The sequence below is a fragment of the Gymnoscopelus braueri genome (genome assembly GCF_963280865.1).
Source record: "Gymnoscopelus braueri genome assembly, chromosome: 4".
Taxonomy (NCBI): domain Eukaryota; kingdom Metazoa; phylum Chordata; class Actinopteri; order Myctophiformes; family Myctophidae; genus Gymnoscopelus; species Gymnoscopelus braueri.
The window spans coordinates 8,208,183-8,232,579 of NC_137605.1; the positions used below are offsets into that span (position 1 = coordinate 8,208,183).

At 42.6% G+C, this 24,397-nt stretch overlaps 3 protein-coding genes across 3 annotated transcripts in view; 2 read left to right on the forward strand and 1 right to left on the reverse strand.

Moving 5' to 3' along the window:
- The window catches only part of decr1 (2,4-dienoyl CoA reductase 1, mitochondrial), a 50,923-nt gene extending 48,937 nt beyond the window's left edge, over positions 1–1,986 (forward strand). The window contains exon 10 of the mRNA XM_080427048.1: positions 200–1,986. Within this exon, the coding sequence (XP_080283174.1) occupies positions 200–259 (60 nt within the window). The 3' untranslated portion in view covers positions 260–1,986. The remainder of the gene's footprint in view (positions 1–199) is intronic.
- Positions 1,987–12,223: 10,237 nt separating this feature from the next.
- calb1 (calbindin 1) overlaps positions 12,224–24,397 on the reverse strand; it is a 59,488-nt gene continuing 47,314 nt past the window's right edge. The window contains exons 10-11 of the mRNA XM_080427049.1: positions 14,327–14,398; positions 12,224–12,360 (exon numbers count right to left, since the gene is read on the reverse strand). Of these exons, the coding sequence (XP_080283175.1) occupies positions 12,250–12,360; positions 14,327–14,398 (183 nt within the window). The 3' untranslated portion in view covers positions 12,224–12,249. The remainder of the gene's footprint in view (positions 12,361–14,326; positions 14,399–24,397) is intronic.
- Positions 19,529–23,479, forward strand: LOC308084469 (DNA repair protein RAD50.L-like; the record flags this gene model as incomplete). Its single annotated transcript, XM_080427134.1, has 1 exon — positions 19,529–23,479. One exon carries the CDS (start codon positions 19,529–19,531, stop codon positions 23,477–23,479), a length of 3,951 nt encoding a protein of 1,316 aa, XP_080283260.1.

Here is a 24,397-nt window from a genome sequence, read left to right on the forward strand (position 1 = left end):
TGTATGTCTCTGTAAAAGGTTTAGAACTGAAACACTGTGTGTGTGTGTGTGTGTGTGTGTGTGTGTGTGTGTGTGTGTGTGTGTGTGTGTGTGTGTGTGTGTGTGTGTGTGTGTGTGTGTGTGTGTGTGTGTGTGTGTGTGTGTGTGTGTGTGTGTGTGTGTGTGTGTGTGTGTGTGTGTGTGTGTGTCTGTCTTCCAGGTCACTAAGGAACAGTGGGCTATGATGGAGGCCATGATCAGAACCACAAAGGGCTCCTAAACGAAACAACAGAGAGACACACTTGTACACTCACACACACATTGTTTCAGGCCTTATAGACTTTTCACTGGTCAGAGCCACAGAACGTTACAGAACCAAGCCTTATCAACTACTGCATCAGTGTCTCACACACACACACACACACACACACACACACACACACACACACAGGAAAGAGATGTTTATTATAAGGTTAGGGGGGGTTATAAGGTTAGCACAGACATGTCATCTCCCTTGTCCTCTTCTGGACAGACCTTCAAGTCAACCTTTCCACGTTGACACACTCCTCAGTTCAATTAACACCAGGTGAACCTGGGTCATTAGAATATTCACATGTAAACACTTCAACATGACATCAGTTATTCGCTGTAATTGTTTACCGTTGATTCTCCAAGATCGATTTCCTCTCCTCTTTTAGCCTTAAAGCTGCAATCCGTAACGTTTATGTCCCGATCGGGAATCGAGCCCTGGTCTACTGCACGAGAGACCCCACTTAGCCAGAGGAGATAGTGTGTTTATGAACTTCAGGCAGTACTACTTGTCAACCAGTTTAAGTGTCCTATTAACACATTGAGTGCTAATCGCGTCGATCTACGCGATTAGCTACGCAAAGTGGTATTTTATTTTATTTTTACTCGCAGGTTCACATTTCATTGTAGGCCTCGTTCGCCACGACACATTTCATTGTAGCACCACCGGAAACGGAATTATCCATATCCGGAGATTTTCGTTCCCATCCGCCTCCACTCTAAAGCGGAAACCAAATCTCAATTTTCTCGGTTGTTGTTTTTCTCATCGCTGATCGCTGTTTAACATAAGCCGCTTCAAGATGGCGGATCGCAGATCGAAACGGTCTTCGCTGGGCGTCTCACACAGATCCCCTGTGTGTTTACAAACAGTTGAACGCGCGATTTTAACGGATTTAGCGATGTCTGTTGCGACGTGAAAAAAACAAAAAAACAACAATAAATCGCTGGCACTGGTGAGTACATTATGATATTAAACTCTGGCATGGAATGTGTTAACATACTATATGACATACTGTATAGCTTACTGATTATTTTATTGTATTCAAAAAGTTCCGGATTGCAGCTTTTGAAATCACAACCCCTCCACACTGTTTTCGGCTATGTTTTTGAGTTGAGCTCTTATACCGTCCAGTCATATCTCAGGATACTGCCTCACCGCATCGATTGAAACACCCTCCCCACTGGACCGCGGGCGAACCGTTGTCGCTTCTCCTCGGCCGACGGTGCCTTGCGATCTCATTGTCACAGTCAAAGCAGAATTGACTGTGTTGGTATTTAGAAATTAGCTTGAATAGACCCGCTCTTTTGTTTGTCTAAATGAGATTAACTTGTAGTGGTGATATTGGTGCTTCAATAGTTAATAAGTTAATAATTTTAACGGTGGTGCCAAAAGTAGCAGATCTACAAGCTCACAACGCGTCGCGAAGCATCTGCTATTTCCGATGTGGGACACCACCGTGCAATTAGGTTTAAATCAGGCTTAACTGTAACAAACGTACAGTAGCCCTTGGTTATGATGTCACTGTGAATGTATCCTGCATTAGCAATGTATACAATTCTTTATTGAAAGTTGCACAGTCATACATTGGTATACATACTGTAATTGTAACACAATATGAAACATTGCTTGTAAATCTGCAGTAATATTTTGTCTTAGAACTGGATGTGTTGTGGTGTGAAACCAGTTGTACAATAAATACAAATATTAATACGTCTTATATTTCATAATTGAAATGGTAGCCACTGTTCTGTCCTTTTGTTTTATCCTCTAGTGCTGCTTGCTGGTTTTCTATCCTACCTACCAACCTGTCTCTCTCTCTCTCGATGTACTTTATTTACGTGACTTACAGTAACTCATTCTCTACCTCACACACATTTTCTCATTCTCACTCAATATATCTGTCTCACACACACACACACACACACACACACACACACACACACACACACACACATCATTCAGAGGCTGTGGAGGGAGAGAGTCAATTAGAAGATAAGATCAGTTCTCTGTCACAGTGTTGTGAGGACTCCCCTCTCCCCTACGCTCCTGTGTCCTCCTACAAACTCCTTCAAGGTTCCTCGCCTCCTCTTTTTATTCTCCACAACTCCTCCTGGAGACTCCCTCTGTTTTTTACAATAATGGACCCCAGTGTTTCCCAAACAATGGGTCGGGATCTGTTTGTGGGTTGTGGACACAAATAGTTTTACATTTTTCAAAATAATCTAAGAAATTCCATGTATAATAATACAAAAAAAAATGTAAATATATGATTGGAGACTTTAAAAAAAAACAAAAAAAAAAACATTAACCACTTGAACCTAGTATCCGTGTTCTGGAGGGAACACGGATGCACGGAACACCAAAAATAGCAGATCTACAAGCTCACAACATCGTGGTGTGAGCTTGTAGATAGGCTATTTTTGCAAAGAGATTTATGGTAGGGGGGGGGAAACAAGCAGAGCCAAAGGTCAGGTTTACTCTGTATTGAACGTTTGAACGTTTAAATGGTTAGATGTCTGAAAATACACATGAACATATCCAACATATTAAATATAATGTGTAAAAAATAACTCACTGACGATAGTGATGTCAAAGAAGTCTATGAAGTGTCATGACCAAGAATAAAGGTAGACAAAGTGGAGACCACACATGACGTCAGTTTCAATAAGAAGTATATTTATTTAGAAAAAGAGATATTTAAATAAAGTAATTAGAATCAACTTAATAAAGTAAGTTATCAATATATCAGTGATGTGTGCAAGTGTATGAATGTATGATAATTCAAAGCAAAGTAATCAAAGCAAACAACCAACTCAAAGAACCAAAGCAAACAACCAACTCAAAGAACCAAAGCAACCAAACCAAACCAAGGGGAGAGCCAGAGTGAAGGCTCAGGCCCCATTATATAGGGTGAGCAATCACCCCACACAGGTGGGCAGGATTCCCCACTAATGAGGGGAGCTCAAGGAACTCAGACATAGATCTAAGGCCAAGGGGCCGTCACATCCCCCTCCCTAAGAATGAGGTCCACCTCATACCTTGAAAGCAACCAAATATGAATACAACCAAAATCCAAATACCACAATCTTTTTTTTTTTCTTCTTTTTTTGTTCAGCCTTATACTGTTTTCAGGTCTACTCCGCCACATCAAAATCCTGCTCTATGAAGTTAGTGCGTGACTCAGCATTAGGAGCCCACATTCTAAACAAGGGATCCTCCTGGAGGAAATACCCCTGCCTAACTTTCCTCACCTGAGACCAAGACAACACTAGGTCATACAGGTCTTCCAGAGACTGATCTTCTCGCTGTGCTTTCACCAGTTCTGAACGCGAAACATAAAGATCATTTGGCAAAGCAAACATGTTCACCTCAGAGTTTTCTGACACTGCAAGCCTATCCCCCAGAACAGCCGACAGTGCCTGCGTCACCGCACAAACAGTAGACACATGGTTCTCTGCGTCATAGCGACCTTGCTGCTCTGTGGCCTCTGCCTGACCTGGCTCAGGGCCCTCTGGAGGTTCTAGAACTGAAACACCGATCTTTTTATTTTGCATTGCCACATCAGATATTTGTACATGTTCTTCTTGTCTGATATCATTTGCCCAAACAAGGGAACCTGCCAAGTCATTTCCTAAAATGATATCAATTCCTTCGACTGGCAGTTCGGGGCGAACACAGACCTTCACATCTCCCTGCACCAGATCACAGGACAGAAACATTTTATGCACCGGCACCAACAGAGTTTGCAGGCCCATCCCTCTAACTGGAATGCAGACCCCAGTATCCGAACCTGGAGAAAAAGGCAGTGCTGCCTCTCTAACAAAGCTTTGTAATGATCCTGAGTCCCGCAATATTCTGACTGGAACTTCCGTTTCACTCCCAATTACCTTTGCCACCCCGTCGGACATGAACGGAGCATAACCCAACTCAATCTCTGAAATCTCTATTGGCCTGACGTGCATTTCAAAAGGAGCCACCAGTTCTGCTCCCTCCCCAACAATGGGATTATGAATGGATGCAGCCAAACCAACTGACTTCACATATGAACTTTTCTCTTTTAGCAAAGGACATTCTTTTAACCAATGTCCCTTTTCATGGCAATAATGACATTGGTCTGAGTTACTTCTACCATCAACCTGGCGTTCCAATTGGTGGACTACAGAGTTGGGTTTCTGGAATTTCTCCACATTTCGATCACCAAAGATACGCTTATGTGTTAAAACATATTCGTCCGCCAACACTGCAGCCTCACTGGGACATTTGACTTTGCGTTCATTAATGTAGGTTGCAATATAATCAGGAACCGACAGCTTTAACTGTTCTAGAACTACCAAATCACCTAAGTCCTCCACATTTTTTACTCCAGATGAGGAACACCAACGGTTAAAATTTGACAACAAATCCCTTGTAAATTCGACGTGTGTCTGTCCACCATTTTTACGCCCTTCTCTGAAACGTTGGCGATATGCCTCAGGAACCAACTCATAGGCCTTCAATACAGCGGCCTTTACCTTTGTGTATTCTTTGCAATCCTCTACCGACAGTGCCGAGTAAGCCTCTTGTGCTTTACCCGTAAAGACACACTGCAACATCAGAGTTTGTTCCTGCTCAGGCCAGCTTCTGGAAACAGACACACGTTCAAACATACAAAAAAATGTGTCCACATCCCTTTCATTAAACTTAGGCATTAACTTTAAGTTACTTCCAACATCGAACCGAGAACCAGAGGATCCCTCGCTTAAAGCAGTTGCAGACAGTTTCCCTTCTTTTATCAATCCTATTTTTTGCAGTTCCAAATCCAGTCTCATTTGTTCCTTTTTGTATTTCATTCTTTCCATATCCTTCTCATGTTCTATTTTTAACATTAACAGCGCCTTCTGTTGTTCAAATGTTAACCCAGCCATCGCACTTTCACCACCCTTACTTCCCTCCTTCACCAGTACCCCAGAATCTTCCAGATTAACCCGTATGATACTTTTAATGGTTTCTTTTGTACGCTTGGTATCAATGTCTATGGAATAATGTTGAGCAATATTATTCAATTGGTCCTTAGTAAAGTGATCCAGCAACTCCTCAGATGGAGACTTAAAAAACTCTTCTACACTGGCAGCCATACCAAACCAAAGAAAACAAAAAAAAAATCTGACTTGAGGCAAACTTCATAACCAAACGAATGGCTCAAAATACCAGTTCTCCCCTGCCCCCTCTTCGTACAGATACTTGCGGGGGGTATTTACTCACTGTAACCTCAGGGGTTGGAAGGCAACTGTATACACAGCGACCCCCAAGAGACCCTGAGACGTGATCCCGAGCCGATGTAGGGGAAGGGAAAATTAGGATGCTCTACCCGCGTTTTCTCTGTCACCTAAGAAAAAAACTGCAACCGACTCTATTAGAGACTGCTGCCCCCCCGAGGAGAACCAGTTCTACCTAATGCCACTCCAAATTTTAGCTTACGTTATCCGTTTACCTCAAGCCAACGAGCCCAAAAGGATTAGTTAAACCTCCCCATTTCATCAAACTAAACCAAAAAAAATGCCCTCCAAAAAAAAACTACTGCCATGTGTGATACTCCACTCCATATGACCAAATTTGTTTTTAACAAGTCCAAATTTGTTTTGACGAGCCCCCATTTGTCATGACCAAGAATAAAGGTAGACAAAGTGGAGACCACACATGACGTCAGTTTCAATAAGAAGTATATTTATTTAGAAAAAGAGATAGTAAATAAAGTAATTAGAATCAACTTAATAAAGTAAGTTATCAATATATCAGTGATGTGTGCAAGTGTATGAATGTATGATAATTCAAAGCAAAGTAATCAAAGCAAACAACCAACTCAAAGAACCAAAGCAAACAACCAACTCAAAGAACCAAAGCAACCAAACCAAACCAAGGGGAGAGCCAGAGTGAAGGCTCAGGCCCCATTATATAGGGTGAGCAATCACCCCACACAGGTGGGCAGGATTCCCCACTAATGAGGGGAGCTCAAGGAACTCAGACATAGATCTAAGGCCAAGGGGCCGTCACAGAAGCCATTTATGAAATATATGAAAACGTTTAATATCTAACACAATTTTATACAATATGTAGTGGGGGTCCTTGCTTCATCTCTCTCAGCTAAGAGGTCTTTGGCCTGAAAAAAACGTTGAAGACCCCTGATATGAACTCCTGTGTTCATGTGGAAATGGCAGATCTACAAGTTACATGTTGACAAAATGTTGACAAATCTTCTCTTCTGGGGGTCCCTGACACAAAATCTTTTAAAATGGGGGGTCCGCGGCCAAATACATATCAATTTGGGGTTTCTTGACATGAACATGTTGAGAACCACTGCTGTAGAAATTCATTTGCGCCCTCCAGTGGTGGAATAAGTAAGTAAAAGTAACAATGGAGAAATCTGTTACAGGTTAAAGTCCTGTGTAAATATTGGAATCCAAATATACTGATAGTGCCACATCATCATTTATCACGTAATGCATGTTTTGTATTAATAATACCAATCTGACAACTGGAAACTAAAGGTGTCAAATAATTGTTGTGGAGTAAAATGTGCAATATTTGTTTCTGAGATGTTTCTAAAGTATCCAAAACAAATAAGAAGTTGTAGTAAAGTAAAACTAACTCAAAATTGCACTTACAGTAAGTACAATACTTGAATAAATGTAGTTACTTCCCACCACTGACCCCCTTCCCCAAGAGTCGTGTGTGTGTGTGTGTGTGTGTGTGTGTGTGTTTTAGAGGTTAGGTTTAAGGGTGGGAGTTATCCCATAGGTGAAATGTTATTCATACATGGGTGTATGATTCAATACATAGGTGTCGAACACAGAAAATAGCCAATACAGATGCAAATATAGGCTATTTTCAACTTCAGGGTTATGTTTAAAAGCGGCAAAATTGTTTACAAATGCCATAAAAAAATTACATCCTAAAATGACGATGTATTTGTGTGTGTGCGCGTGTGTGTGCGTGTGTGTGTGTGAGTGACAGAAATGCAAAACAAATCACTCATGGAAACCGGTTGCCAGTTTGACGGTGGAGTACATTTTTTATTTAGTATTATTTTACACAGTGATCGTGGTGCCCTGCGTGGCCGGGCATCGACCCAATTCAAGCGGCAGCCTTTTTTTTTTTTATGCCGCACTTCGAGTGCGACGCAAATGCAAAATGGCCGCTGTGTGAATATGGTCAGTGGCCCTCAGTGTTAATTCATCCATTTCTTACTCTGAGAGTGTACAACACATGTAACCAAATGGACCCTTACAGTTCCATTTAATTGAATCTGTACATTCAAAGAGTTACAGGGGGTGTAACTGATATATTTTAGTTGTTAAAATGTTAAATATGTTCTGATAGTAATCATTCCTATAATAACAGGAGTCTCTCCAGCTCTTTAGTAAACAGAACATAATTTTTCAGGTCAGTGCAGGGTTGCCATCTACCTGCAATTCACATAAGAGACGGATGCCCAGAAAAATATACAATCTCACTGTATCTTGTCTGTACAGTTTTTTGTATATTATATTAACAACCTGTATTATACTGTAGCATATGAGCTGTTTGAACTTGTAAGATGTGTGTCATTGATTGATTCCCAAAAAATAAGGAACAAAGTGTGTCCCTTGTCAGTTCAATCAGGGACACATCTTTAAGGGACGGGATACCAGTCGGGATACCATTTTTTAAAATCAAATCAGGAGAGCACGCTTACACAGGATAAACAAGTGAAATTGGGAGTAATGAAACAAATAAAATGAGCAGGCAAATTTGGAACTAGAACCTGATAAAATTGAAGCTGATAATAGATATTTGTGGGGTTCTCTCTCTCCTGATAAAATTGGCATACCGACCTGAAAATGTATTTTCTGTTTACTAAAAAAAGCTTGATAACCCTGTTACTGAACAAACACTCTGCAGCAATGATTACTATGGGAATATTGAACAAAAACTAGTAGTTTATTATTGGAATATAGAACATTAAACTAGTAGTTTGTTGCCATTGAATTATTGGCTTAGGAATGTGACAAAAGCAAAAAAAAAACTTAAATTCATACCTAAATTCAAGGCTTCATGGGGTGTGTAATTGAGAGAAAATAAGATTTTTTTTGGGTGAACTACTCCTTTTACTTAAAAAAAATAAAGAAATATATATCACTTACACCCCCTTTAAATGAACACTCAGGATTGTACAGCGTACAGTGCACAAGAAAAGTAATATATACAGAGACCATCGCTGTCATTCACCTGCTGGGCTGAGGGGGTTCAGGGATCTATCAAGGTTAGCGTGTAAGACTAATTCTTGGTCCGCCGCGCAACGGAAATAGCAGACCTACAAGCTCACAATGCGTCGCGTCCGCGCCGCATTGTGAGCTTGTAGGTCTGCTATTTTCGACGAACAAGGTATAAATTAGGCTTTTGGTTTTCAGTAGCAGTAATAGTAGTAACTGTTTCTCCATTACGAAGCCGCTCTCCGGCTGCTAACATGCACTGCGAAAAAGAATGAGATTTTTAGCTCCATATTCTCGTGTCACGACTCCTTCCTGTGGCCACTTCCTGTATTCTCACGCGCGAACCTGTCCACAACTCTTCCTCGTGTCCTCACCACATCTGTAAAGACTTTATATCAAACCCATGTCTATGGTGCATAATAAACATACTGATATTGCATTGTAATACAGGGCATAGCAGTGGTGGCCATTTTGTGGCTGCCGCAGATAGAAACGCCATTCATTCTTCCCATAGAGATTTCCGAAAATATTTATATAAATTATTCTAAGCCTGGAACCAAGCCATCCAGGCTCCTGGCGAATCATGACCATAAATCATTTGATTCTGTGTCAAAAATGATTTGAAATGTTCATTATATTATAATAGAATTATACTATATTTAATAAATAGTCTTTTTTTTCCGGTTTTCAAATATTTGTTGGCACAGAATCAAATGTTTTATGGTCATGATTCACCAGGAGCAAAATATACTTACAAGTCCTTATACCATTATTTATAATGTTTTGATTATTGTTATGAAGCATTATGAGTACTTATGAGCGCTAATAAATGTAATTATGCAGTGTTATGATCATAATTACTAATACTTGACCTTATAAGTCATAAAATGCTTTATAATGTGTTATTATTGTCATAAAGCATTATTTGTACTTATGCTCATAACTAACAGTGTCATAAGCTGATTATAATGCAATTTAAGCATGTTTATAATGCATTATAGACATGGGTTTCATAGGAAGTGTTACCGAACATCTTATTGCTTTGGTGGCGTGTGGGACGGGTGTCTTTCTATACCCTCGTCTTCAAGGACACCTCAAGATTAACGGACCCAGCACTGCCAACTAGACGGTAAACAGCATTGTGATTGGGTTATTAGACGGTGGACCAATCGACCAATGACGAGTCCTGGTCTTATCGGGACTGTGGGCGTGTCTAATAAGTTTGAGGGCTGTTCATTGGTGGTTGTCAGTCTAATCGTTACAAAATCTGTACATTTACAAACGGTATAGAAACGGGACAGGTCAGAAATGGAGACTCGACTGGCCTGCAAAAGGGAAAAGGCAGCAACTGTGTTCCTTCGCTTTTTCAACTGGCGGGGTTTAAAGCACTGGTTCTCAGTATGGGGTTTCGGGGACCCCCATGTGTCTTTAATGGGGTTCCAGGGGGTCCCCAGCTAAATGATTGATAGTTAGGAACCAAATGGAGTTAAATTAAAGCTGCAATCCATATTTTTTGTGCGTGATTAAAATGTTATTTGAACCAATCCATATGCAGTGGTGGACAGTAACTAACCTCTTGACTTTCACTCAGTTATCTAAAATAGAAATATTAAACTTGTAGTTCCACTAGGAAGGGACTCCAAACTTACACAATTATGTAATGAATTCACAACTTCAGCCCTTTTTCAAATATAGTTGAATTACCTTATTATTTTTTCACTTGATTTTTCTCCACTGTCCATATGTTAGAGTATGTTAATACAATATAACTAGTACATCTGCTGTGGAGGTGGTCTCCCTACTCTTACATTGAGACATTTTGACCCTGTGCTCAGGGCGGACACCAACTGGTTGACAAGAGGAAGCTCAAAGTGCAATATCTCCCCATCTATCTGGCCAAATAAGCTTTCTGTCGCAGTTCAGGAGGAGATATTTCGGTGCTTGCACGGGAGACAGGCCATAAATAGTAGGCCATAAATCTTACGGATTCCGGCTTTAACACTGAATTTGTTACAGTGTAGATACCGGTAATCGGTATCCCAGAGATAAAAGAAAAACAAAATCAAATTGGGTATGTACTATGTGGCCTAATGCAGTGGTTCTCAAAGTGTGGTCCAGGGACCCTCTGGGTTACTTGAGGTGGTCCCAAATGCACCCTTACAAGTCTGTAACTCCGAGAGTGTCCAAATGGAACCAAATTGACCCATTTTGTACACTCTCAAGAGTTACGGGGGTCCTTGAAATTAAAAAGCTTGAGAACCACTGGGTCATTGAAAGGGGTTGATAATCACTGGTTATGTCCTTGTCCATTCAAAATGTACATTTTCCAGATATGGCTTTATTGTTGGATTTTGCGGGGGGTTTTTTTACAAATCGGTGTCCTTTAGTAGTATACCGTGAATCGTAATCAAACATTTAAGGCTAATTTACACTGTAAAAACCTCTTATTTTTGGCACCGGGTACGCATTTGGGGGGTGGGGGAAAACGGGGGACATGTCTGGTACAAAACGTGTACCCCCCCACCTTTGAAATCAAAGATACGTCCGTGTTTGGCGTTCACGTGGGGGACCCGAGGTTCGAATCCCATAGGGCAAGAATGTTAGGCATTGCACATTTAACCATTTGGCTACATTTGAGTTACAAATGGATAAAGTAACAGAAGGATTTTAGCCGCATGTAGGGCTGGGCAATATGGACAAAATCTAATATCACCATATATTTTTTTAAACAAATACCTCAATATTGTGACAATATTGTGGGCATGATTATTGGGGATAACATTTACAATGAGATGTTTGATAAATAATCATCATACATAATCAGTAAATACCTATATATTATAATAACAAAGTGGGGGAAAAAATTATAATAGAATAGCTAGAACCGTCAGGTAAGCTCAGTCACTTTACTGTAATGCATCCTTTAAAACCAGGACAAGACAACACAATATGCCATATCACCATAATACAATATCGAAAATCCCAGACGATATCTAGTTTCATATCACAATATCAATATAATATTGATTCAATATTGATATATTGCCGAGCCCAAGTCACATGGCAGTGTCGAACAACACAAATGATGTATTTTCAACTGGGTCAATGGTGCTACACTAGCCTTTAGACCCCCTATATCGACCAGAAACCATTACCCCATGCGTTCCACTCAGCGATATTATATCCCTCTAAGCCTGATTTATGCTTAGTTGTGTGCCGTGTCTCGAAATGCCTGTATCTCACAAGCTCACATTGTGGGGTACTGTATCTAAAAAACTCAGGTATCTCACAAGCTTATACATACATAGCGTATAGATCTGCTTTTTTTCAGTGCACGTCGCAATGCACAACTAAGTATGACTCAGGCTTTTTGGACCAATGATACTTTTGGACCACACGACACAAGTCAACATTAGAGCCATCTGCAGTTGCTGCCATTTGACTTTGCGAGACAGAAACGTCTCCAACAAATTACTCCTACCTACACACATGCACGCACACACGCACACGCACACGCACACACACACACACACACACACACACACACACACACACACACACACACACACACACACGTTGCTGCTGGCAAATAGATCTAAAAAAAAACGTAAAGTAAAAAAACAAAATTCTAATATATCCTAGGCTCTTGGATTGGAGTTGATAGCTACTTCACACACGGTACGAGGGGAGGGGGGGGGGGGGGGTCGGTGACACGTGGATGATGGCCTGTCATCAGTCGTCAGCACACAGCACCAGGGCCAGCTCTGTCCTGTAGAGTTTACCTCCATCTGATAGAGCCATGATGGCTGTCTTATACGCCGGGATCTGAGCTACCTCCAGCTCCTATAGGACAAAACATGATATTACATTATAATATATCATATTATTTAACATAACATAACATAACAGCATAACATAACATAACATAACATAAGAGCACCGAAGTCTGACGTAATTTACGCAGTGGTGTAAAGTAACTAAGTACATTTACTTAAGTACTGTACTTAAGTACAATTTTGAGATATTTGTACTTTACTTGAGTATTTCCAATTTCCAATACTTTTACTTCTACTCCACTACATCTCAGAGGCAAATATTGTACTTTTACTCCACTACAATTATTTGAAAACTTTAGCTACTAGTTACTTTGCAGATGTAAATTATGATGTTATAAAACATACATTAACCACTTTAGCCCTATTTCATACCTAGGCTATTTGAAAATAGCAGTGTGAGCTTGTAGATCTGCTATTTTCAAACATTTTAGTACTTTTACTTTTGGTACTTTAAGTACATTTTGATGCCAATACTTCTGTACTTTTACTCAAGTACATTTTGAATTCTGCACTTTTACTTGTAACAGAGTATTTTTATATTGCAGTATTGGTGCTTTTACTTAAGTAAAGAATTTGAGTACTTTTTCCACCACTGAGTTACGCATCCTACCTGGTTCGCGGTTTTCCACCCCCGTTCTGAATTCCCATAGACGTCTTTAATATCGCGTCAAATAAGAAAAGAAATAAACAAATCATCCCGGCGGTTTGACTCTTATGGATATGAAGCATCAACTGACGGTGAGAAAACGATAATGTCACTTCCGCCGAATTAGTTAAAGGGACCACTACACCATGAATTTTAACTTTTCCTTCTTTTTTGTGTGTTTTTGGTCTCCCCTACCTCTCTTCTATCCCAAAAAAAACTCCAGTTTGAGCACTCAGGCTTTCACAGCATATCTGGGGTTTTATGTAAATTGGTCTCAAAACAGGCCAAACTGATTTGGCCCCGAAAGTGACGTCACTAGCGGTACAATCCCTCCCGTTTTTCAGGTCCAATTTAGGAAAAAAATATAAATATTTAATTATTCTTTTTACTTTTTCCAATCAGAATCAGGAGATAACATGCATACAAACTGGCTCAATAGTGCCACGTGCAAATCAGGACAATGTGGTATTGCAGGTGAAAGTGCTTTATAAGCCAGAGAGAAGTTAGTTGGAATGAGTATATCTGAGGCTCAAACCTTTTGAAAAACGTTTGAGGGACATAAAAAATATGATATTTAATATTAAATATATTTTTTAAATTCATGGTGTAGATCCTTTAAATTTTCACCAGAAACACACTGTATCAAATATAAGTGACTGACTATCATAAACGATACAGAGCCACCTCCCTGACAATATCGCCGAGACAGTTTGTTTATTTTTGGACCACAATTCTTATATGAGACGATTCTAAGATGATAGAGAAATTACTTTACGAACCAGGGGATGAACGTCAGGACTTCTGTACACCTGCTAAATTTGTTTCCCTTGGATGAGCGGGGTGCGGGAGCGCTTGTTTTACAGCCCCGACGGAGTGCGTTGTGTTGCATTATGTCCCGATAGGGACAGAATGGCAAAAGATCGTCCAACGTAGTCACAGTACCTCTGTGACGTCAACACTGCCTCGCACGCAGTCCAAGCTAACACAGCCGCGCGATCCCTACCCCCGTTTCAGCCAATCAGAAGCCGCGTCTGGCCCCTATCATCCTAGGGACACAATTATATACCCCAATACACACATATATGCTTACAAACATCATACGTACGTACGTACATATGTACATGTGTATGTACATACGTACGTACATACCTACCTGTATTCACCCAAATACATACATACACATTATGCTTACAAACACACATCCGTACGTACATTTGTACATATACTAGCAGACATATTCAGATAGATGTTAATTATGAAGGCATACAAACACACACACACACACACGCACACGCACACGCACGCACACACACACACGTTTACTGACCTTCTTGTTCTTCTCGCAGAGGTCTTTGAGCAGAGATTCCAACTCATTTTCATCCATGTGGCCGTTCTCATCCTGAAACACACACGTACACACAGACACGCCCAGGGTTAACAGTGAACAGTAGATGTTCGCAACGGATCGACCAATATCTCTGTTTTTACAGCTGCCTGTATTTTGTGCTGCTCATATTTGATCATTTTGTGTAAAAATATACACTTATATTAATGTAATCTCTCAAGAACAGATTCTGCTCTGCGTTGGAATCTGTCGTGAAGGTTCGTCATAACGTGTACACACTGTGTGGGCGTGGGCGTGCCTTCAGATCAGGAAGCAGGCCGCGCTTTACCCAATCAAATGTAGTGGGCGGGATTCACGTGTCCGTCGATCATTCCCCCTCGAAACAAACCGAAACTAATTTAACAATAGCGTCCGCGGAGCAGACAAAACCACGGAAAGATATTCACATTTTAACTTACTCTTTCATCATAGAAACAAGTGGGCTTATAACCAAAACGATCCATGTTCTCTGGGAGAAGTGGTGTTAGTGTTCCGTGTAGAAATATTGTTAGTGGGAATGAAAACATAGTCGCACCAACCGGAAGTGATGCGCTGAAGGCATAACACAAACACCGGTTTCCTTGTGCTCTGGTGCTACGCTTTCTTCCGCCCAGAGCCAACAGACATAGAACAAACAGCAGAGGGCGCTGTTTTTCATTTTCAGTTGGCGATGGGTTCCCAGATTGATATTAATGTTACAGTGAAAAAGCCTCTAAAACAACCTGTCTGTCTGTCTGTCTGTCTGTCTGTCTGTCTGTCTGTCTGTCTGTCTGTCTGTCTGTCTGTCTGTCTGTCTTTCTGTTCAATTAATTTTTTTATTCATTATGAAATTGAAGCCATTCCAGACAGGCAGAACATGAATGGAGGGTGAAGGATGGAGAGGAGACAATTATAGACAGTAAAATGTTTACTATTCTTTTAAAATCAACACATAACATTTGGCTGTGTACTGTACAATGAAGTAAACAGGCAACATCTCTCTCTCTCTCGCACGCACACACACACACACACACACACACACACACACACACACACACACACACACACACACACGCACACGCACACGCACACACAATGGCTGCCATTCCCCTTAACCCATTAAGACCTGAAGCCAATTCTAAAAGTGTCTTCTAAATCCTAACAGTTTTCTGAAAAACGTATGTTTCTATATCAGTGGTTCTCAATCTTTTTTATGTCAAGGACCCCCAAAATGATATGTATTTGGCTGCGGACCCCCATCTCAAAATATGTTGTTCCAGGGACCCCCCAGAAGCAAAGATTTGAGTAAAAAATGTTCGCTTTAAAAATATGTATATTCAAAGATTTGCACACATTTTCACGATTTTTCTAAAATAGCAGATTGTGTATTTGCTATTTTTGAATGGCCAAAGTGTAAAATAATGCTTTTCAGCTCAAATAAAAAAAATGACACAAATGACAGAAACATCACATTGAAAGGAGAGATGTCCAAGCGCATGTATGGCCGCCCGTCTAATTATGTCTCAGGTCCAAAACACATCTGCGATATCTTGACAAACCAAAATAATATTCACATTCTTCTTCATGTGGCCAGCCTGTGACGTCAGTCACCTATGACATATATCCAGTATGACATATGACATATGAAATTTGGTGCAGGTTTCAGCCAGATCCCACAAGTTTCCTAGGGCATTGTGGGCATCACTTCCTGTCGATTTGATCCCTGATACCTACCTGATCAAATCGACAGGAAGTGATGCCCACCAACGCCCTAGGAAACTTGTGGATAAAAGGCGGCAAAGAAAGTGTGGATGCACAAAGTTCTAACAAAGGGCTACACAACAGTGACTGCCAATCACATCACCCCTGAGTGGTAAGCTACAGTATGTAATTGGTTTACACATAAGAGAGACAGATGTGCATGTTTGCTGAGAACCAGCAGGTTGAACTCTCAACTCTCAAAAATCCGTACTTGGCTTACCGATAACAAACTGTCACTACACCTTGGGAAAACGGAATCCATTATCTTTGGGACCAAACATTCCCTCAGACAGATGGATGTAAATGATTTCAAGGTCAAAGTCGATGACACAATTATCTCTAGCAAAGAAGAGATTACCTATTTGGGTTGTGTTCTTGACAAATACCTGACAGGTGAAAGCATGGCTACAAAGGTGGTCAAAAGAGTAAACCAGAGAACCAAATTTATGGGCAGAGTTTCCTCTTTTGTCAACCCTCAGGCCCTCTGGACCCTCTCTGGGGCCCTGATTCAACCACTTTTTGACTATGCTTGCACCTCCTGGTACTCCAACACCTAGAGACAAGACTAAGCTTCAAACCTCCCAAAACAAACTGATTCGGCTACTCCTCGGATTGGGGCCCATGACCCACCTTTCTCCCACCCATTTTGCCAGCCTAGGCTGGCTCAGGGTGGAAGACAGGGTTAAACAACTAAAAATGGGACTGGCCTTCAAAATTGTAAATGCAAATTTGCCCGATATGCCCCCTATTCCCGCATATCTGAGTAAATACCTCCAAAAGGTTAGCGACACCCACAGTCACAATACCAGAGGGAGCGTTAACAACAATTTGGTACCACCCACCCATAAAACAAACATGGGCAAATTCTCCTTCTACAGCACTGCCACCCAGGATTGGAATAGTCTAACTCCATCCCTCAAAAAATGCAGTTCACTGGGCTCATTTAAAAGAGCCTTAAAAAATCACCTTTCAGGAGGCCAAAAGAGGAGGTAGTACCATTTTCCCGTTAGACAGCAGACCCTCCCCCCCCCCTGTTCTTTTACATATTTCCCCCCCCTTTTTTTTTTTTTTTTGTTGTTGTTGTTGTACATAGTGTTATTTTTTTGCTGTTATTTTTTTAATGATATGTGAACTGTGGTGCCACTATATATGCCTATGAATTGAATACCAAGGCCCTCATTGGAAACAAGTCCGCAAGGACTTTTATGAACGGACCTGTTAGACAAAGTATTTTAAATGTAACTGTGCTGTTTTACATTTTTGCCTAATAAAATATTAAAAAAATAATAATAATACCTCTTCTAAACAATAAGTTGAATATTATATGTGCAGAATGTCAGCTGTGTATATTTTTTTCTTATATATATTCTTAGGGGAGAACGGGGTAAGATGAACCTCTGGGTAAGTTGAACCACCCCCTGTATCTTTAAAACTATACACATGAGTTGTCATGTGACCTTAAAATCAGGACACACCCATCATTTCCACCTGGCTGTGAAGTTTAGAGACACATGGGCAAAGTGATAAGCATATTTCTACACAAAAAAGTGTTTGTTGCTGGTCAAAGTTAATGTATAATGATTTTTATTTTAAAGCAAATGTACCCAGGTTGAAACTTATATATCATGCATGTTGGTGATATTCCAATGTATAAAACCATGTGAATCATTTAGCTAAAGATTAGCCTGAAGCATTAAGCTAGCCAGGTTAGGTCAAAATGGTGGCCATGGGGCAAGATGAACCAAATGCCTTGGGGTAAATTGAACCAATTATCCTAATATTAATCACCATTCATATTTTCTATTATGTCTTTGCTTCTCAAATTATGCTGTATGACCTTTCATTTGGATGAATACACTCATTCAAGAGAAGTTTTCAATATTGTATTAACAATTGCAAATATTAAAAGGTTCTGAATAACAAACATTATTTAATTGGTTTTATATTGTTTAAATACCATTAAGAAAATAAATAAGACTATTTGCAAAAGGGAAATGTGTTATTAAATTATTGTTGATACGTGAATACATTATTTGTTCAAGTTTAAACTTGAAAATGCAAAATATCATATGGGTAAATTTACCCCTTGACTAGGATCAACTTACCCCTTACCTGGGGCAAGTTGAACCACATGACCACTTTTTTTTGAGACCCATATTTTTACAACCATTTGTCATAGATGCACACTCATTATTTCAATTGATAGAAGACATCTTGAAGTTTTAGTAGATGTTTAGATTTTACTTCCATCAAAATTTTCCTTGCCTAGAGGTCAACATAAGTAAAAAGTAGTTCATCTTACCCCGTTCTCCGGTTGACAATGGGAAATCATTTCAGCTTTTCTGTGACACTGACCCATCTCTTGCTGTGGCCGTAAATCCACTGGCTGTGATTAGAGTGGTGCTTGTGTAGCAGGTATATAAATATACAGGAATGCATTCCACCAATAATCCCTCACGTTTTATTTTATTGTTCCAATATTATTTATTGTCACTTTTATTTTGGTATGTTTACTACAAAAGACAGTTTTGGGAGCTAATGCTTTTATTTTGAAGTCTTCACTTCCTGTAGTGACGTCATCTACCTGCGTTGCACCCTCTCTCACTCAGTTGTTTCATGGCAGACACTGAGGTGAGGAGAGTTTGTCCTGTGCTCTTGTAGATTTCTGTTCTAAATGATGTTTACAGTGTTTATATAATCTTAAACTGTGAAACAAGGTTATAATATCATTCCATGGTGCTAATGTGTTTCTGTGTAGTTGTTTTGCAAAGGTTTGAGTGTTTTAGCAAACTTTTTGTGTACTGTTTAGCAGCACTTGTAAGGACTCACACACAGCACCTGCAGCATGTTTAATGGCGTCTTTTCCCCACCACAGACTGGTGTGTTGCAGACGTCTTGTGTACTAATGCTGCTGCATTATCCCTGTGTTTATTTCATGCAGAGAAATAAATACGCCACAGTTTCGGCTAAAGACAGCAACCGAATCTCCTTGTCCATCAAACACGCACAACACAACGCAGAGTCGTAGCAAGGGTCTGCTGAGAGGTAGGGCCAGACCGGCTACACTTGGTCCTCGCACACTGCACGACACAACATGATGTCAGCATGATGTCAGCAAACTGTGGAGTGTTAATTCAACTCAAAAATTGACTAGTAAGTCCACTGTTTACAGTCTGAGTTAACTGAATTTGACTGTGTGGGAGAGACAGGCAGAGCCATCAGCCAGCTAATCAACTAGCCACTCAACCAACCAGTGATTCAAACAACCAGCCAGACATCAAACCAGTCAACCAATCAGCACTGAGAACGGGCTCAGTATTGTGAAGCTCCTTACTGCGTGTTTTGGTTTTGACAGCTTTCGGAGGTGGTCGTTAACAACGCGTTGCATAAAGGTGACAGGCAAACATGTCAAAGATAGACAAAATGAGTATCCAGGGGGTGAGGAGTTTCGGGATCGAGGACAAAGACAAACAAGTCATCACTTTCTTCAGCCCTCTCACCGTGCTGGTCGGACCCAACGGAGCTGGGAAAACGACCATCATTGAGTGCCTGAAGTATGCCACAGCAGGCGAACTTCCCCCTGGACACAAAGGAGGCAATTTTGTTCACGACCCAAAGGACGTCCATGAGACGGACGTGCGTGCCCAGATCAAGCTGGTGTTCACAGACATGAAAGGCGAGAAGGTGGCCATCCAGCGCTCCATGTCCTGCACCCAGAAGGTCAAGAGCCTCCAGTTCCAAACCCAGGAGTGCATCCTCACCAAGGTCAAGGACGGTAAGAAGGTGACCCTGTCGTCCAAGTGTGCGGAGCTGGAGATGATCTCTGCTCTGGGTGTGTCCAAGCCGGTGCTCAACCATGTCATCTTCTGCCACCAAGAGGAGTCCAACTGGCCGCTCAGCGAGAGCAAAGCCCTCAAAGGAAAGTTTGACGCAATCTTCGCCGCCACAAAGTACACCAAGGCGTTGGACGCGATGCGTCAGCTGCGTCTCAAACAGGCCCAGGCGGTCAAAGAGTGCCAGATTGAGTTGCGCTACCTGAAACAGAACAAGGAGAAAGCCCAGCAGATCAGAGACATGCTGTCCTCCAAGGAGATGGAACTGGCAGTGTCCAAAGACCGCGTCCAACAGATAGACAGCCAGATAGAACCACTGGAGAGACAAACGGACAACATCCATCGGGACCTGGGCACGGTGATGAAATTGGACAACGACATCAAGGCTCTAGAGAGCAGGAAGAAACAGATGGAGCAAGACAACAAAGAGCTGGAGAAGACCATGGAACAGGTGTTCGAGGGTTCAGACGACCAGTTGCAGGACATGTATCAGAACCACCAGAAGACAGTGAGGGAGAAAGAGAAGATGCTGACGGATAGTGAGAAGGAGCTGGAGAGAGCCAACCGGGAATGCCAGAGACTCAACAGAGTCAAGTCTGACCTCCTGGTAGAACAAGGCCGTCTACATTTGGAGGCTGACCGCCATGCTCAGAACATCAAGAGTCGTGACTCTCAGGTGCGCTCACTGTCGTCCTCTCTGGAATTGGAGGGTTATGATGACCAGACCCCGTTCACTGAGCAGCAGCTGCAGAGCTTCTATCACAATGTGACTGACAGACTGGAGCAAGAGAGAAAGACAGCCAAGCAAGTTGTGTTGGACCTGCAGGAGAAAGAGCAGCAGAAGCAGCAGTCGGTTGATGAGATGAGAGACAAGAAGACGGGCCTGGAGAGAACGGTGGAGCTGAAAAGAGACCTGCAGGGGAGAAAACAGCAGGAGCTGAGGAACCTTAAGGCAGAACTCCAGAGACTAGAGGGTTCCTCCAGCAGGCTGCACAAACTGGACAGCAAGCTGGACAAGGCAGAGCAGGACTTGCAGAGCGCGCTGCAGAGCTCCAATGTGGATGGGCTGAAGGCTGAGGTGGTGGATCTCCAGAGAGAGAGAGCGAAGCTGGACCGCACACAGCGGCAGCTGGACCAAGAGATGGAGATGCTCAACACACACACCACAGCACGCACACAGATGGACATGCTGAAGAAAGACAAGACAGAGAAGGAGGAGCAGGTGCGTAAAATCAAGTCTCGCCATGGTGACGATCTGGTGTCTATTCTGGGTCACTTCCCCAACAAGAGAGAGCTGGAGGACTGGATCTACGCCAAGTCAAAAGAGATAAAAAGTTCCAGGGACACGCTGACCAGACTCAATAAAGAACTGGCGACCTGCGAACAGAACAAGAGTCACCTCTCCAGCGAGCTGCACAGGAAGGAGCAGCAGTTAACCAGTGATCAAGAGAAGTTCTTCAACGTGTGTGGCAGTCAAGATCTGGACCATGACCTGGGGAAACTACAGGAGGAGCTGGAGAAGACCTCTAAGCAAAGAGCCATGTTGGCGGGCGCCACAGCTGTCTACACCCAGTTCATCAGCCAGCTGACGGAGGACAGGGAGGACAGGGAGCCCTGTTGCCCCGTGTGTCAACGGACCTTCCAGTCTGAGGCGGAGCTGCAGGACGTCGTCAACGATACACAGTCCAAACTGAGGCTGGTACCCGACAAGCTGAAGAACACAGAGCAGGACCTGAGGAGGAAGGAGAAGAAGAGAGACGACATGATGGCTCTCAAGCCTGTCAGGCAGTGCATAGTGGCGCTGCAGGACAGGGAGTTGCCTGGGCTGAGGAACCACCTGCAGACCGCCAACAGAGACATCGAGAGGCTGAAGGGAGACGGGGAGGAGCAGGAGAGCCTGCTGTCCACCCTGGTGTCCGAGATGGAGACGGCCACGGCATGTCTGCAGGACATCTCGCTCATGGACAGATACTTGATGGACCTGAAGGAGGTGGAGAGAAAGATGGCTCAGCAGGCAGCCAAGCTGCAGGGAGTGGACCTCAACAGAACAATCCAACAAGTCAGCCAGGAGAAACAAGAGACCCAGCGCAGACTGGACACTACGTCAAATAATATCGAGCTGACGCGCAAGCTGATCCAGGACCAGCAGGACCAGATCCAGGCGTTGAGGAGCTCCGCAAACGAGGCGCGGGCAGAGAAGCTCCAGCTCGGCAACGACCAGCAGAAACAGCAGCAGCTGCAGGAGCAGAGCACGGAGTTCACTACCGAGATCCAGACCATCACCAGGGAGATCAGGGAGGCAAGGGAGCAGCTGTCGCCCATGTCTGCCGCTCTGGAGAAGCTACAGCAGGAGAAACAGGAGCTGGTGGAGCGCAGGAGACAGAAGCACGAGGAAGGACAGGAGAAGATCATTGCCATTAAAGACAAACTGAAGACTATCACGGCTTTGGAAAGAGACGTTGCCAAGTACATTGAAGAAGGCAAGGAGCAGTATAAAGAACAAAAGGAGTGTGAGCTTCAGGAAACAAACACACATCTCCACGGGGCTGAGAAACAGAGGGAACGGATCAACAAGGTAATGGGAAACCTGCGTCAGGACATTGACACTCAGAAGATCCAAGAGCGCTGGCTTCAGGACAACATGACCCTGAGGAAGCGCATGGCAGAGCTGAAGCAGGTGACGGTTAAACGCCAGGCACTGATGAAGGACATGGGCAATATGGAAGTCATGCAAATCCAAAAAGAGCGTTGCGAAGTGGACCGCAAAATAGAGGACCTGAAAAGGAACCGCAGCATGGCACTGGGTCGCCAGCACGGCTTTGAAGATGAGATGCTCCGCTACAAGAAGGAGTTGCGAGAAGAGCTATATGACAAAGCTGATGAACTCTACAGAGACAAGATGATCATCATGAGAACTACAGAGCTGGTCGGCAAGGACTTAGACCTCTACTACAAAGCCCTCGACCAAAGCATCATGAAATTCCACAGCGCAAAGATGGATGAGATCAACAAGACTATCAGGGACCTGTGGCGCAGCATCTACAGGGGTCAAGACATCGAGTATGTGGAGATCAGGTCTGACGTGGATGAGAACGCGTCCGCCGAGGTGAGGAGGAGGGTGTACCACTACAGGGTGGTGATGGTGAAGGGAGACACAGCTTCAGACATGAGGGGGCGCTGCAGCGCCGGGCAGAAAGTGCTGGCGTCCCTGATTATTCGCCTGGCCCTGGCGGAGACCTTCTGCCTGAACTGTGGAATCCTGGCGCTGGACGAGCCCACGACAAACCTGGACCGCGAGAACATCGAGTCACTGGCCAGCGCCCTCATAGAGATCATCAAGAGCCGCTCCTGCCAGCGCAACTTCCAGCTGCTCATCATCACCCACGATGAGGATTTTGTGGAGCTGCTGGGCAGGTCCAGCTATGTGGAGCACTTCTACCGGATCCGCAAGAACCAGGACCAAAACTCGGAAATCAACAAGTGTAGCTTGAAACATTTTGATGAGAATCATAGACAAGTCTAATCGACATGTTTAGCGAGTGCTGTGTGTTTGTTTGGAGTGGCACAAGTGAGTCGTCCCCAAATGTGCAATCCCTTTAAGGACCCACCGACTACCAAATAATATGTGGTTATGCAGGATGCACTGGAGAGAACTCAATTTGACATGAAAATGTTTGAGAACCACTGGTTTAAACAGGCTAGGAGGCAAGCCCAAATAAGCAACTATGCACTTTAGAAACAAGCCCAATAAACTGCAACCCGCAACTACTAATCTTTACAAGCGACCTTAAAGAAAAGTCACTTACAATAAGCACACATGGCAACACTGACTAAGGAGGGAAGAGAGGAAAGTGGAGAGAGTAGAGGTGGAGGTAGTCAGCTCCAACCTACAGAGCCAAATAACTACAGTATGAGAGTAGAGCAGTAGTTCCCACACAATGCGTTTTGGGTTGCGGACCCATTCCATTTTTACCAAAAATGTTTTATTATAAAATATTATTATTTAAATCAAAACAATCCCATGCGCCGAGTGGGAAGTCAGTGGGATCGGCGATTGTCCAGAATATTTAACATGCAAATCCCCATATATGGAGCACCATGATGTCATCGATATGATGTCATAGACTGGCCTGGACTCCATATTTGGGCATGGCTGACACGGAAACCCATATATGGGCATAAAAGGGACACAGACAGACAGACGTGTACAATGGGTACTCAGACAATCGTGTGAGAAGGCATACATTTTGAAAACCTTTAGGACTAATTCTGGTACTTTGAAGATGTAGTGAAATGAAAAATATGTTTTTCACAGACTTTTACAGCATATCCGTGGTAATCATATGGGCATACCTAACAATAGATGTCAAAATATCATATGAGTCAAATGTCCCTAAAAAGACAATCTTAATTACTTCCTGTTAACACATTGGGTGCCAGA